This window comes from Sapajus apella, unplaced genomic scaffold (assembly GCF_009761245.1).
Source record: "Sapajus apella isolate SASKATOON/1434 unplaced genomic scaffold, GSC_monkey_1.0 scaffold3, whole genome shotgun sequence".
Taxonomy (NCBI): Eukaryota; Metazoa; Chordata; class Mammalia; order Primates; family Cebidae; genus Sapajus; species Sapajus apella.
This window is the reverse complement of record NW_022436943.1, coordinates 43,815,008-43,831,713: the sequence shown is the minus strand read 5'-3', so window position 1 is coordinate 43,831,713 and position 16,706 is coordinate 43,815,008. Positions and strand designations below refer to the sequence as shown.

General features: G+C 39.4%; 1 protein-coding gene across 4 annotated transcripts in view; it reads right to left on the bottom strand.

Moving 5' to 3' along the window:
• COL14A1 (collagen type XIV alpha 1 chain) overlaps positions 1-16,706 on the bottom strand; it is a 257,258-nt gene that overhangs the window by 34,424 nt on the left and 206,128 nt on the right. For all 4 annotated transcript variants that reach the window (XM_032252681.1, XM_032252674.1, XM_032252687.1 and 1 more), the window contains exons 41-42: positions 2,629-2,682; positions 2,092-2,163 (exon numbers count right to left, since the gene is read on the bottom strand). In XM_032252681.1, the coding sequence (XP_032108572.1) occupies positions 2,092-2,163; positions 2,629-2,682 (126 nt within the window). The remainder of the gene's footprint in view (positions 1-2,091; positions 2,164-2,628; positions 2,683-16,706) is intronic.

The window sequence follows — 16,706 nt, the reverse complement described above, 5'->3', positions numbered from 1 at the left end:
GAATATTTGTGCAAGTGATGTGGCTTACACAGCTACTTCTCAGTTTGAAATGATGTATCTCTACATGTCGTTTTCCATATTTACCCTTTTTGGGGGCTCAGGAGCTTCTTGGATTTAGATTGATATATTTTTCAGTTTTTAGAAAAATTTCAGCCATTTAGTTAATCTTTTCTATAGCTCCTTCTTTTTTCACTGCAAGATAAGCTTGCAGTGAAAGAATGATGAAGACGGGTACGTGCGTGCGTGCGTGTGTGTGTGTGTGTACATGCATTTTTTCATGTGCTCACACATGTAGGTTTCAGTGTATGTTTCTATGTGATGGGTTATACTCGGCAACATCTTTTTGAATTAAGAAAAGGAATGTGTGAAGATAAAGCAGTCAGATTTTCTTCTGTGACCTATTACTAGGTTGATATAAAAAGAAGAGATCTAAAAGTATTTTGAATGACAGTGTAGTTGGAATAAAGATACAGCTGTATAAAGTGATTACTAAGAATAACATTTATTTGAATGCGCAAATCAGGACGTTTTGCTAAAATCAAGATTCATTTTTTTTTGTGCATACCCTGTATGGGTTTGTGGATCTGCAAATGTCTCATGTGAATCATGGCCCAGAAAAGGATTCTGAGGATGAAATAATTTTATTAAAATGAGTTTCAAGAATAAGAGGAAGAAGCCTCTCTGGGTTGCTAGAGGAAGACAGGCCACTTTCAAAATGAGAACCAATATTTCTGTTCTATATTATTTGCTATCGTAGACAGAAAAAAGGCCCCTCAAACTTCTATGCCCTAATTCCCAGAACCTATGAATATGATACCTTATGTGGCAAAAGGGACTTTGCAAATGTGATTTATAAATTTGAGTTAAGAGTTTGGGAATTATCTAGGGAGACTGGAGATTCAGGTGGCCTGAATGTAATCACATAGGTCCCGAAGAGAACCTTTCCTGGCTGTGGTCAGAGAGAAGTGGCTATGGCAGAAAGGCCAGAGAGATGCAACATTGCTGGCTTTGAAGATGGAAGTTGACCATAAGCCAAGGAATGTGGGAGGCCTTTAGAAGTTAGAAAAGGCAAGGAAAGAGATTCTCTCCTGTATCCTCCAGAAGGGAAATATGGACACCTTGTCTTTAACTCAGTGAGATCCGTGCCAGACTTCTGACCTGCAGAACTATAAGATAACAAATTTGTGTTGTTTTAAGCCACTGAGATTGTGACAATTTGTTAAGTGGTAATAGGGATCTAATTCACTAGACTCTTCCATCCTCATCCATCAGATTTCCCTGCTCCACACATTCTTAGTGTGTTTACAGTCATACACATCTTTGCATTTTCAATGTTTTAGTTTATGGATGCAGACTTAGCAGTTCACAGATAATATCAGAATGGTGACTAACAGCAACACCTAGAAGGAACAACTTGCATGTCACCAGAAGATGCCAAGCGTGTCTCCAGAGGCCATGTAATACAGTGACCTCATTTTACAGATGAAGAAACAGGCCCAGATGTGCTCATTTGTTTTTCTTTCACCTTATCCCTTCCCCTCCCATTGATCACACTTAAACACCAACCTAAGAGGCTAGAAGTACAAAAGTGAGAGGGAATGAGTTCTGTTCATTGTGTTTTCACTTATTACACCTCTCACTTATGTGTGAGTTTGTGTTTTAATGGGAAATTCTGTCTTATAGAATGTAGAAAAAAGTCTAATCTCACTCCCATTAAACCTAGAATTTCCCAAGCTTTATATTTTTCCCTTTGGGAACCTGGCTTGATTAATACATAGCTGTTGTACCCAATCTCTGGAAAGGTAATATTGAGTTTACTTAGTCAAATACAGAATAGCAAGCAATAGAAACATACGTAAGCAAAAGCATGACAGATTATTCCCTGTTAGGACCATTTATCTTTAGCCTTGGCATACGCACAATCTGATCTTCATCTTTATCCTAGGAGCTTTTCTGATTTCCTTTACGAATTCCCATGGAATCCAGTACTGAATACACATTTCTGACTAATAGAGATGCTGGTAAATTTAAACACATAAATAAACGTGACGACTGGACATACATCCTGACCGGCTACTGCTGCATACTCACGGGTGGTCCCAGGGCGCCTTGCGGTCCCATGCTTCCTGTGATGCCAGGGACTCCAGGGGCCCCAGGAATGCCCTGGAAGAGAGGAAGGAAAATGGAACAAAGTCAGGAATCACAAATTCTCATCAATGACAGCCAACTTTTAAGCAAGAGTAACAAATACATAACACGATAGCTTCCCTCCCCCTCATCACCAGGACCTCATTCCTCTTCTCAATTCCCAAAAATGGAGGGAAGACTTTTTTTGGTCACCTCACTACAGGTCAGGTGTGGTTTTTCAAATTCAAGCCTTACTTGTGATTTAATAAAAGCTAAATCAAGGCAGGTGATCCTCTGGCAAAATGGCTCAGGATAGAATAATCAGGCAATATGGATACGTTATCTTTTTAAAAAGCTTTAGGGAGAGTTCTCTACCAAGGGATGAGTTGTTATACTAGTAAATATGGCTACTGAGTAAAAGATCTGGCAAAAGAAAACCTCTCAAAAGAAATGAAATGCTTTAAAGCAGAGTATGTCCCAGTAGTTTCTGAAAAGACTTACTATTGGCCCCGGTGGTCCTGGAGGTCCCGAGGAGCCATCCTTTCCTGGAAGACCCTGACAAAAAGAAACACAGTGTGTCAGTTAAGCAATTGCTTTCTGTGGCTTTCAGAATGGGCTCGTCTAATTCCTTTTCACGTTTGGGGGTCAAGTCCTGCTGCTTGCCCTGGACTACCAAGGATTCACTGCCTTAAAACTCTTCATGGAAATTGTTACCGGCAAGATGTTTGTGTCTGTTGGCTCCTTTAAATTGTCCAGTGCAAGAATTTTAGGTATAAGAAATGCCACCTACAAACCAAAACAGGAACCTGCTTCCAAAAAGTGCTTTTACTAAACTAAGCAAAACAAATGGGAAAAGGATCCATTCTTGGTCATTAATGACCAGATGAAAAGATGAATTAGTATCTTTCACTACCTAAGGGAGTCTTGGGCAGGGAATCTCTATCAGAGGGATATGTCTTTCATTAGGAGTATGACGTATCTGAAAGCCTGCAACCTCAGGAGTAAGCTGCAGGAGACTTGGGAGGATTTCCTGCGGCATGATGAGCTTTGACTACTTGGGCAGATTTTCTGAGTGTCATCGTGGGCTTACAGATGAGCAAGTGCTTGCTCCCTATTCTCTGGTGGAAGGATTTAAGGCAGAAAGCAAGTGATGTTCTTTATAAAACATCTTCCTAAATTATAGAACACATGTGTATGTGTGTTATTTTTAATGTTAAGTATTCAAAAACTGCAAGAGCTGGAATGACTTACTCCTAAATGTTTATAGCTCTTAAGTGTGAATGCTGGCCTTAACTGCTTTGGAGCAGTTAACTTAAGAGAGAATCTTCAATCTAAATTTTTATCATATTCATGAAATTTCATAAAATTTGTTCCGAACACCACCTGATACTACAGGGAGAAAATGAATTTTCACCACGGGTTTGGTGTCCCATTGGAATAATTATTTTCCAACTGAAACCTCTCCTGGCATCTTTGCAGACTCTCCCAATCCCCTTTCAGAGATTCCTGCCACTTTTCCAGTGAGCCATCTTTTCCACTTATCTTACCATGAAAATCCATCTTTTATGTCTGTCCAACTCACATTATGTCTCCCTACCTCAAGGTGTCAAATAAAAGACAGCAGTAATAAGGCTGAGAGAAAGGAAATGGTGTACGAGTTGGGAGAATACAAGAGGTGATACAAAGACAGGGTGATACGGTTTGGCTGCATCCCCACCCAAATCTCATCTTAAATTGCAGCTTCTATAATTCCCACATGTCATGAGAGGGACCTAGTGAGAGATAATTGAATCATAGGGGTGGATCTTTTCCGTGAGGTTCTCATGATAGTGAGTAAGTCTCAGGAGATCTGATGGTTTTATAAATGGGAGTTCCCTGCACACACTCTCTTGCCTGTTGTCATGTAAGACATCACTTTCCTCCTCCTTTGCCTTCTGCCATGATCGTGAGGCCTCCCCAGCCATATGAAACTGTAAGTCAATTAAACCTCTTTCCTTTATAAATTACCCAGTCTTGGGTATGTCTTGATTAGCAGCGTAAGAACAGTAATACGCAGGGGCAGGATGAGTGTGGAGGAGAACCACTGGTCAGCAAGGCCCTTCACCACGCTCTCAACTTCAGAACGATAGCAAGTTAGAAACCAGAGAAGGCAGAGGATGCACGGGCTCCAGTACCTATGGGTTTCCTTTCCTCCCTGGGCACATGGCTTAGATGCTTTGCAGCTTCTTTGCAACATGGCTGAGCTCCGGCCAATGAAAAGGGGCTACTTTCAGCTGTGGCTCATACAAATTTCCAGTGGGTGATTCTACACTTTATTTTCTCACTCTGAAGCAATTTCAAAGGCCAAATGCTGAAGATGAGAGTGTTCCAAGATGGAAAGACCCTGAGTTTCTACACGACTGTGTGGAGCAGGGACTTCCTACCACCATTCCTCCACCCACCCTTGCTGACAGCTCAGGATTGTGAACAAACAATAAAGTTTTATTGTATTTCATTTCATTGCACTAAACCACTGAAATTTTAGGGTTGTTTATTTAATTGCTATCCAATTCTATATATAAGTTAGCGTTTTTATTTTTATTACTACTTATTTCTTTCACTTCAGCCTAAAATATTAGTATTGATAAACCCTGATACAGATTACATTACACACACACATGCACAGGTCCTTAAATCTGCTAACTAACCAATAAAAATGAATACTTGTATAAGTTGAAATAACCTATTTTATTTTTTTGAGACAGTCTTGCTCTGTCACCCAGGCTGGAGTACGGTGGCACAATCACGACTCACCACAGTCTTGACCTCCTGGGTACAAGCAATCTGCCCACCTCAGCCTCCCACATGGCTAGGACTACAAGCATGTGCTATCAGGCCTGGCTAATTTTTGTATGTTTCGTAAATGTAGAGTTCCATCCTTGGACTCCTGGGCTTGAGCAATCGGCATGCCTTAACCTCTCAAAGCGCTGGGATTATAGGCATGAGCATTGCGCCCAGCCAGTAAGTTATTTTAAATGGTGTTTAAATGTAGTATGTCCAGGAAGAAGGGCAAAAGCAATCAGAATATGTGATAGATGAGCAGAACAAGAGAACTCATCCTTTCCAGTTCCTTCATATTACAAGTGAGAAAACTTGGGGCCAAGAGAGGGTTGAAAAGAAACCTATATTTTTAAAGGAGTTTTTAATAATATATTCTTATTTCTGAGATGAAGTTCTCAGAAAAATGAACCCTGGGCACATATTCACTAACATAAGAAGACATTTTCAAAAAAGGCGTCTTTTGCTTCCTGCTTTAAAGCTCTTACAGCACCAGATAGGGACTGAACATGCACACACGCATGAGCCCACAGAGGACACGTGGCCAACACAACTGCCCAGCAACCAAAACTGCAGTGTTACGCCAAGAGTTCTCCCTCAGTCTCTGCCGGGCTGTGTCCAGAGGGGGAACATTCCAAAAACAAGTGAGGAGAAACTTTTTCACAGAAGGAGGCAAGCTGCAGAAAAGAAACTGCAGAAAATTGCATTGCTCCAAGGAAGAGCAGCATGAAATAACATATTTATCCCCCTCTCTCAACCATGTGAGAAGGAGTTTAAAAAACAACCATCTGTCAGTGCTCTCATCTATGACACTGAAGAGGTTTGAATTCACTTGATTTATGGACACCATGTGCTTATCATCTGGAAGGAAAGATGAAATGTTGCTCCTCCATATGAGCTCAATTTGGTGAAAGGGTTACTGCTTCAGTGTGATCAAATCAAAAGTGGAGGCTGCAGCTGGGTGTGGTGGCTCACAACTGTAATCCCAGCATGTTGGGAAGCTGAGGCAAAAGGATCACTTGAGCCCAGGAGTTCAAGACTAGCCTGGGCAACATAGAGAGATCCCCACCTCTACCAAAAAAAAAAAAAAAAAAAAAGGAACTTGGTGTGATGGCTTGCACCTATAGTTCCAGCTACTCTGGAGAATTGCTTGAGCCCAAAAGGTTGAAACATCAGTGAGCTGTGATCACACCACTGTACTCCAGTCTGGGTGATACAGTGAGACCCTGTCTCAAAAAAAATAAATAAAGCAGAGACTGGACAAGATGTTTGTTTGCTTTAAGTTCTACCTAAAGAGAAACCTCAAAAGTTGGAATTTCTTTGTTCTCTTCTTTTTTTGAGGGCAGACATTATGTTTTATTCATTGCTACTTTCCTAACACATTGCTGGCACAAAATGGGTACCACACATGGCCAGGCACAATGGCTCACACCGGTAATCACAGCACTTTGGGAGGCTGAGGTGGGCGGATGACCTGAGGTCAGGAGTTTGAGACCAGCCTGGCCAACATGGTGAAACCCTGTCTCTACTAAAAATACAAAACTTAGCCAGACATGGTGGTGAGTGCCTGTAATCCCAGCTACTTGGGAAGCTGAGGCACGAGAATCACTTGAAGCCAGAAGGTGGAGGCTGCAGTGAGTCAAGATTGTGCCACTGCACTCCAGCCTGGCTAACAGAGTGAAACTCCGTCTTAAAATGTACTGCACAAATAAATACTTAATTTGAATAAAATTGAGGCTTCTGTTCTGCTTATCATGTTGAATAAGTGTGAATCACAGGTAGAATGAGTCTGGAAATGCGTAGGGCAAGGGGAATGCTGGTGTTATTCCTTTTGCTCTTGAACCCTCCGCGAATGTGTCAAAAAGATATCAGGAGTCATCCTACCCTCAGAAGCTGAAATTTCATTTTAGTAAAAACTTAGGGTTAGGATCCTAGAAGCAGACCCAGATCCTTGCGTATTTGACTTATTGTAGGAGTGTTCTTGGAAGAAACCTATAAGGTAGTAAAGGAAGCAGGGTAGTGCCAGGGAAGAGGTTAGGTAGAGTAGTGAGTTATCTAAACCTCTGTGTGATCCCACGGGGAGCTCTGGAGTGTAAATTACACATCAGAGTTGACCCACAGTAAAATTCTATGAACCATATCAGTTATTCATTGACCGAGGGCCAAGATAACATTTCCAAGGGTAATTATGTGGAGAAGGAGACAATTATGAGTTGTTAGCAGTCAGTACCATAGCAGCTGGAGATGTCGTTCACCTGCTAGGTAAAGGGGGTCCAATCAGGGCACCAGTAGCATTCACTACCATGCATTTTATTCTGGCACTTTTTTCTTGGACTGTCATGAAATACTAAAAACACTTTTGTTTTAATGGTTCAAAGACAAAGGTGGGTTTTTGTTTTTGTTTCTGTTTTTTTGGGACGGAGTCTCACTCACTTTGTTGCCCAGGCTGGAGTGCAGTGGCACAATCTCAGCACACTGCAACCTCTGCCTCCCAGGTTCAAGAAATTCTCCTACCTCAGCCTCCTGAGTGGCTGGGATTACAGGCATGCACTACCATGTCCAGCTAATTTTTGTAGAGACAGGATTTCACCCTGTTGGCCAGGCTGGTCTCGAACTCCTGACCTCAAGTGATCCACCTGCCTTGGCATCCCAAAGTGCTGGGATTACAGGCATGAGCCACAGCATCCAGCCAAGAACAAAGGTGTTTTTAAGACTGCTGTGAGTTATCTGTTTGCATTACGCCAAATTAAAATTTCCTTATTATAAATTGTGATAACTAAAAGGACATTACCCTTAACACCATTTCAAAAACACAAAGCCATTTTTTCTAAAATTTCTTTTTCACCCTAGAAAATTAAACATGTTCACATTTTCCATCTCATAAAATCATTTTATTTTTAAGCTCTTAAATGACACCCGTAAATCTACCTTTGGAAGATTTTTATTTAGAAGCCTTGCATTTGTCCAAAAATGTCTGTACAGGTACTACATGCTGGGCATTCTACTAGACTCTAGGTAGACAATGATGAACAAGGTGGTCACTCTTCTAAGAGTTTACAGTTTTGACAATAGTCAAACAATGAAAAGAAACCAACAATGTGCTATGCTGAAAGACTATAGAGTTCCAATGGGAACATGTAGGAAGAGCACTTAACCCAGGCTTTGGGATACAGATAAATTTTCACAGAAGAAGTGGAATTTAAATCAAGTAATCAGAATGATTGGGCCCACACCACTAATCTCCCTATTCACACACGACTGCATGTTACAGCTCTCACTGAGCAAGCCAGTCAACTCTTATAAGGGCAGCGTTCAGGCCCTTCTTCTCACATCTTCACTTCAGGGTGAGGGGCAGTAGCAGAAGCTTTTTATATAAAAGCAATAAACTTGGTGAAAAGAAAAATTTTGCAAAGTATCTGCATTTTGTAGGGTAAATTGATTGTGAATTCTAGCTTTGTCATTCAGCCTAACTATAATCAAAGCTCATTGAATGGTCTTCAACTATTAACAGCTAAAAAGGTACTTGCATTTCCCAAAATCTATCTATATCTATAAATTTTCCATTTCACACCAGGGAGCCAATCTAAGAAGATGAGTGTTTAGGGAATAAGCAGCCTCATAAAAAGCAGAACACTTGGCCAGGCACAGTGGCTCATGACTGTAATCCTAGCACTTTGAGAGGTTGAGGAGGACGAATCACCTGAGGTCAGGAGTTCGAGACCAGCCTGACCAACATGGCAAAATCCCATCTCTACTAAAGATACAAAAACTAGCTGGGCGTGGTGGCTTATGCCTGTAATCCCAGCAACTCGAATGGCTGAGCCAGGAGAACTGCTTCAACCCAGGAGGCAGAGGTTGCAGTGAGGTGAGGTCGAGCCACTGCATTCCAGCCTGGGTGAGAGAGTGAGACTCTGTCTCAGAAACAAACAACCAACAAAAATCAGAAAACTCAAGCAATGTACAATGAATATTAGGAAATAGGAGGTTAAACAATAAGCATAACATGTGAATTCACTTAGGCTGGCAGTTTTCTTTTTAAATGTATGAAATCAGTCACCCAACAGACAGGGATTTTTTTTTAATAACATGAATAGCTCTAGGCATTTTTCCTTTTTAATCTTCCTACCTCAAAATATTAGTATGTACCCACAGTACACATTAAACATAATTCTTGCTATAAAAGCTTGAAAGGATTTTTATAATTTGTTTTTAAAAACATTTGCCTATGGGCAACTTATTAAATTATGGTTGGCTATGATTTATCAACAAAAGTATATCTAACCCACAATTTGCTTTCAAAATGGCTAATATTTGAATAAACACTAAATTTATGGCTGAAACTGGCAAAGCATATACAGACATCTACTTAAACATTTCTTAATTTCTATTTTTCACTTTTCCATACTCTAGAACAAATAGATGTGTGTGTGTGTGTTTTTAAGTCTCTAAACATTTTTTTGGTAGGTTCTTTAAAAGTTTGTAGTTTCTAGGTACTGTGCTTATGGTATCTAAAAAACTGACTCGTCCATGAATAGTGTTGCAACTGAAATTCAAATCAGAAGGGAGAATATCTATGTTTCTGTAGCCAGCAGAAATACTGCTTAAAACCAGTGACTCAATTATGGTATTCTTCATTCATGCCTTCATTGAAGCCAACAATGGTAGGTCATGATATTAACCTTAAGATTCTGGCCAATTGTGAAGGTCATTCAACTGACAGTACATTCTCGGGTAGAGTGGGTCTGTAAGCAGCTGGCAACAGATGAATTTGTTGAAAGGGGCCAGGCTTAAGCAGTCAGGGTTAGAGAAATGCTGGAAGAAACCCCATTGCACCATTTCAACCCTGTGGCATGGCTGTGGACTTCTGTAAGCAGACCAGTGTGGCAGTCAGCCATTAGAAATAAGGCTGCTACTTGCAGCAAAGGATTAAGATCAACCACCAGATTGAGGCCAAGCCACTAGAAGCCACAGACTCTGTAAACACTGTCCCAGGCTAGAGATCCAAGATCAATCCTTGCATTGGGTCACACAGGGGAATTTTCAGTAACACAAACATGCACATACGTGCATTAAAAATGTATATGTATATATGCACAGATAAATATAAACATCTATATATATATTATTTATATATATACTATTTTATTTTATTTACTTATTCATTTATTTTTAAACTTTTATTTTAGGTCCACAGGTACATGTGCTGGTTTGTTGTAAACTGCATGTCACAGGGGTCTGTTTTACAGATTATTTTGTTACCCAGGTAATAAGAATAGTATCCAACAGGTAGTTTTTTGATCCTCATCCTCTTCTCTCCCTCCACCCTCAAGTAGGTCCTAGGGTCCATTTTTCCCTTCTTTGTGCCCATATGTACTCAATGTTTAGCTCACAGTTACAAGTGAGAACATGTGATATTTGGTTTTCTATTCCTGTATTAGTTCACTCAGGATAATGGTCTCCAGCTCCATCCATGTTACTTAAAAGTACATTATCTCATTCTTATAGCCAAGGCAATCCTAAGCAAAAAGAACAAAGCTAGAGGCATCACACTTCATGACTTCAAACTATGCTACAGGGCTACAGTAACCAAAAGAACATGGCACTTGTACAAGAACAGACACATAGACCAATGGAGCAGAATACAGAACCCAGAAATAAGACCACACACCAACAACTATCTGATCTTTGACAAACCTGACAAAAACAAGCAATGGGGAAGTGACTCCTTATATAAATGGTGACTCCAATAAATGGTGCTGGGATAACTGGCTAGCCATATGCAGAAGATTGAAACGGGACCCTTTCCTTATACCATATATAATCATTAACTCAAGATGGATTAAAAGTTTAAGTGTAAAACCCAATGGAAAACGACCTAGGCAGTACCATTCAGGACATAGACATGGGAAAAGATTTCATGACAAAGATGCCAAAAGCAATTGCAACGAAAGCAAAACTTGACAAGTGGGCTCTAATAATACTAAAGAGCTTCTGCACAGCCAAAAAACAAAAAACAATCAACAGGCTAAACAGACAACCTACAGAATGGGAGGAAATTTTTGCAAACTATGCATCTGACAACGATCTAATATCTAGCATCTATAAGGGATTTAAACAAAATTACAAGAAAAAAAAACAACCCCATTAAAAAGTAGGCAAAGGACATGTATATCTTATTTTCAAAAGAAGCCAATAATCATATTTTTTAGAAGCTCAATATCACTGATCATTAGAGAAATGCAAAGCAAAACCAATGAGATATCATCTCACACTAATCAGGACGCCTATTATTAAAAAGTTAAAAACAAAACCAAACAAAAAGACAGATACTGGCAAAGTTGTAGAGAAAAAGGAATGCTTTTACACTATTGGTGGGAGTGTAAATTAGTTCAACCATTGTGGAAGGCAATGTGGTGATTCCTCAAAGACCTAAAGACAGAACTGCCATTGAACCCGCAATCCCATTACTGGGTATATATCCAAATGAATATAAATTGTTCTGTCATAAAGACACATGCATGTGTAGGTTCACGACATCACTATTCACAATAGCTAAGACATGGAATCAACCTAAATGCCCATCAATGATAGACTGCATAAAGAAAATGTAGTATATAAATACCATAGACTACTATGCAGCCATAAAAAGGAAAAAGATCATGTCCTTTGCAAGGACATGGATGGAGCTGGAGGCCATTATCCTTAGCAAACTGATGCAGGAACAGAAAAACCAGATTCTGCATGTTCTCATTTATAAGTGGCAGCTAAATGATGAGAACGCATGGACACACAGAGGGAAGCAACACACACTGGGACCTGTCAGTGGGTGAAGGATGAGAGCAGGGAAAAAATCAGGAAAAATAATTAATGTGTACTAGGCTCAATAGCTTAATACCTGGGTGGTGAAATAATCTATACAACCTACCCCATGTCACATGTTTGCCTATGTTACAAACCTACATATCTTGTACATGTACTACATATATTATTTTATTTTTATTTTTATTTCTGGGCTATATGTGCAGGATGGGCAGGTTTGTTACATAGGTAAACATGTGCCATGGTGGTTTGCTGCATCTATCAATCCATCACCCAGATATTAATCCCAGCATGCATTAGCTATTTATTCTCATGCTCTCCTTTTCCAACCCCACCCCGCAACAGGTCCCAGTGTGGGTTGTTACCCTCCATGTGTCCATGGTATCTCACTGCTCAGCTCCCACTTACAAGTGAGAACATGTGGTCCACATATACCATTTTTAATATATACATATTTATTTATAATTTAATTTGTGTATATATAGAAATATAAACATATATACATTTTTAGTAAGCTGCAGTGATGGCTTCAGTGAATTAAAACAAAAAAATACCAGCAATAGTCTACCAAAAAAATCACTTAGACATCAGTAGGTCTCATACCATATATTATCTAGTAATTCCAAAACCTAACTGGAATCATTAAGAGTTTTAAAAGTATACTTTCCTAAATCGTGCCTAAAACCTTTTGCATCCAATCTCTGAGGATGAATTCCAGAAAATTGTATATTAAAACACAAAACAATAATCCAATGACTTAAATTGGGAAACTGATGGTTTACCAATATAAAATGCATGTCCTGACGGTGAAGGACAGCGTTAGAACCAGAGTGCGAAGCAGATGTTACTATTTGTACCATGCCTGTGTCTCAAATAAAGACACTTTCAGAAGTATCCTTAGAGTCAGCAATAACAGGAAAATAAACATGTCCTAGTAGCTGTTCTGGTCTCAGATGTGCCCAGGTATGCCGCTATCCAGGTAAAGGGGTAAAGTGATCAAGAAATCATATTTTTATGGGTGAAGTATCAGTATCTACTTCATCAAGAAAGTAACTCACACTGGGTTCTTATTGCTCAAAAATGCTGGGTGAAACACCTTCCGTGTTGAAGTCCTGCTTATTAAATATCTCTTTTGAGAAAGATTTTCTCACAAATCCCACAGTGATCTTTACTAGTATAATTTTGTGGGAAGAGTGAAGTGTAGGGGCCAGGCAGATGGATTAAAATCCTGGCTCTAACACTAGCTGTGTGGCACTGTTTCTTCAGTTTCTGAGCTTTAGATTCTTTGTAAAATGGGGATAACAATGCCTAGTGCCCATAGTTATTCTGAAGATTAGACAACATAATATTTGTAAAGCACCTGCACAGATTCAATGATTAATGATAGTGATTGCTGCTATTTTTATTAAATAATCTGATTATTAAAATAATCTGTTAAGTCTCAGTTGCACATACCATCATCATTGCGGTTGACTGTGCAAAGGCTTTTTGAGATTTTATAAAACCCAACTAGACCCACAAAGAAGAAAATCCCATTATTCCCTCTACTAGTTTTGTGATGGTATTTATACATCCTCTTCAGAAGGAGGGAGATACTCAAGGGAATAATAATCATGAATCTCAGTATTTTACAAAATATTTGATAGATATTTCATCACCACTTAACATTTATAAAAATTAAATCCAGATAGTTGACTCAAGTTCAATTTCTCAAGTGCAATTCATGTCTAACTCACTTTTGATGAAATGGGATAATCATCATTAATATATCCTTTGTAGATAAAACCTGCCTAATCTGGAAACATGCTTCCAGTATCCTTGTGAGGTGAAATCCAAGAAAAAAAATGTTTAACTTGCTTTTGAAAAAAGAATTTTGTATTTCTTTAGTCTTCTAAGACATCTTGAAATGTCAAGTACAAGCCTTATAAAATATTATAAAATGTCCAGACTTGTTAAGTTTCCTTGAAAATAGTGAATACTAATAATACTAGCTAAAATCACATTTTTATAGAGAAATGTTTCATATGAATTAATCTCCATGACAATTCTATGGAGTCAAATATTATTTTTTCCACTTTACTGCTGAGGAAAGTGAGGTTTGGAAACACGAAGTAATCCATGTCATGCTTGTTCTTCCCAGTTTTCCAAAGGACCACCCTGATGTCTAGGGTGGAGACTGAGAAATCCACCATGTATTAGAGGAGCTCAGAGATCACAGATACCAAGGAAAGGAGAGGAAGAAGATGAGAGAGGTGACAAGATTTACAGTGCAAATGAAAGATGGGACCAAAATGCTTTCTGTTGGAATCACCCGGAATGAAAACTGAATGCCTAAGTGCATTTGGCTATTAAATATGAACTTGCACTATTGCTTTTTAAAGTGTGTTCCTGTACTCTATTGGCTGCCTAGCAAGAGGCTAAAACTAGTTCAGTGAACAAGTTCAGTTTTTACTGGACTTGCTTCTGGCTCGGGCCCAAAGTTGAATAAGAGCTACCTCTAAGAGTCAAAGATTCCCCTTGGGAAAAGCTAGAATAAGCTAGAAACATTAGAAGAAAAGATGTTTCATCTTCTCCTTTTTATTATTTACTAAGATCTCTCTTCTTCTAGGCTAAATTCAGGGATACTATTAGCTTTAGCTTCAGGAAAGAGGTGCTAACCTTTCCCTAAGCTTATAGCCAAGGTGATGACACTTGGTTTGTGCTTTAAGTTTGTGGCTGTCAGTAAGAGAAGACAAAGACTTGGCCAGATGTGGTGGCTGTAATCCCAGCACTTTGGGAGGCTGAGGTAGGAGAATTGCTCAAAACCAGGTGTTTGAGACTGGCCTGGGCAGCATAGCAAGACCCCCATGTCTACAAAAAATAAAAATAAAAAAAATTAGCCAGACATGGTGGTGCAAACCTGCAGTCCTAGCTAATTGGTAGGCTGAGGTGGGAAGATCACTTGATCCCAGGAGTTTGAGGCTGCAGTGAGTCATGATTGTACCACTGCAGTCCAGCCTGGGCCACAGAGGGAGATTTTTATCTCTAAAAATTAAAATAAAAATAAGTACATAAACAAGAGAAGGCAAAGACTTAAAAGGAAGAAGAATGAGTAGTAAGTAATAGCCCACCACCCTTATCGCACACCTCACTCACCTACTCCTTACACTGTCTAAGGAGCTAAAAGCACCCATTGAACATCATTGAAAATGTTTGTTGCTGCTTCCTCCTCCTTTCCCCAGAGTAGGCTTTACTCACGCAGAATCAGGGAAATGAAGGCACAGTAACATGAAGTGATTTAAGTGCTCAGAGTGGAGGAAAATAAAAAGCTCTGCCTTCCTGATTTTCTAGACAGTGAAGCCTGACTGGAGTTTACTGGAAGTGACTTCTTAGTCATTTCAGTACTAAGTCTCATCATCCTGCGTTTGCTCTCTGTCTGTTCTATGCTACAGTTGTTGTTGTTGTTGTTGTTGTCATTATTTTTTTCCCCAAATGTAGCTTTGCCTTTTAGGATGGCCTGAGGAGGACCAGAAATAATTGCAAGGCACGTATGCTTATTCTATAAACAGTCCCTCCTCTCCCCCTGCCCAACCAGGGAGAGCTGGCCTTCTAATGCAGCATGTCTTCTGGGGTGCTTCACGTCCAAGATCTGCCCCACCATGAAAGTTGTACTGGGCCTCCTACCTTACAATCCTGCCCTGTAACTATTAATATCTAACTGTGTTAGAACTGGACTATCCTTAAGTTCTCAGATCAGTTGACTAAACAGATCAGAGTCACCTCAACAACTGTTTTTAATCCATTCTTCATTTCTTCTTTCCTTCTCTACTGCCTCTGAGAAGACCCTTTTGTTTTTCTAGTCCCAGGGAACAGCCATGCTCTTAGCCCATCCTTCCATCTCTTCTGGGTAGACAGTCTACAAGCTGTCTCCCTCTGCCACTGAAGCTCTCTCCTCTTCTGGATTCTTCTCTGCAGGCAGTAATGACCAACTCTTTCCAGGCTGAGCATAGTACGTGGCATATTGTATGTGCTCAGTTAAGACATGGCTGATGGATGCAACCTCATGAGAGAACATGAACCAGGGAAAAAAAAAAAAAAAAGACATGTCTGATTGAAAAAAATACGTGGTCATTCCCTCAAGGAAGGCAGGCATGTTACACAATTTCGGGGCACCATTATGTTTTATTCTGTGTGAATGTGATTCCCTTGTATTGCACATTGAAATGATACTGCCCTCAAATATCTCTTCTAAAAAATAATCATAGGATTCATACAAACTTTTTTTTTTAAATATGGCCATATAAAGAATGAGTATCCTTCAAAATCTAGTTTGGAAAAGCAAGTCCACTCCATCTAAGTTTTCAAAGTAAGAATCAGACATACCCTAAAACTTTGACTTCTAGATTGGAAGAGAGAGGAAAATAAAATCCAAGTACAGATATCTTATCACTTTATTACAGCTCTACGACTTTTAATCCCATAGAAGAACACCTGTTTAGAGGAATAGCAAAATATTTACAAAAAGTCTGTGTTGGTATACTGGTTTTAAAAGACAGAATTCCAAAACCAAATGATTCAAACACTAATCCAACATGCTTGATTTGTGAGTTCTTTGCCAAGATTTCACTTCATGCACAGATAAACCAAATAAACTCACTGAAATAAATCTTTAGAATTACCATTTTCAGAACTTCAGGAATCATGAAGGAATCCAGGTGTGTAACCACACAGGATCTTAGCCTACACCCTTTGCCAAAATATATAAATATTTCTAGACACTCCTTCCACATGTATAAGAACCCCACATAAATTTGTTATAGAATGCCTTCTTTAGATACATTCACCTAAACATGTTTCACAGACTGAGCGATTCCATTTGATGAACAGAGACTACACTGAGATTTTACGCAAATGAAAGTTTGCTGTTAAAAAAAGGTGTTGGCGAGAAGTAGAAAGGTTGCACG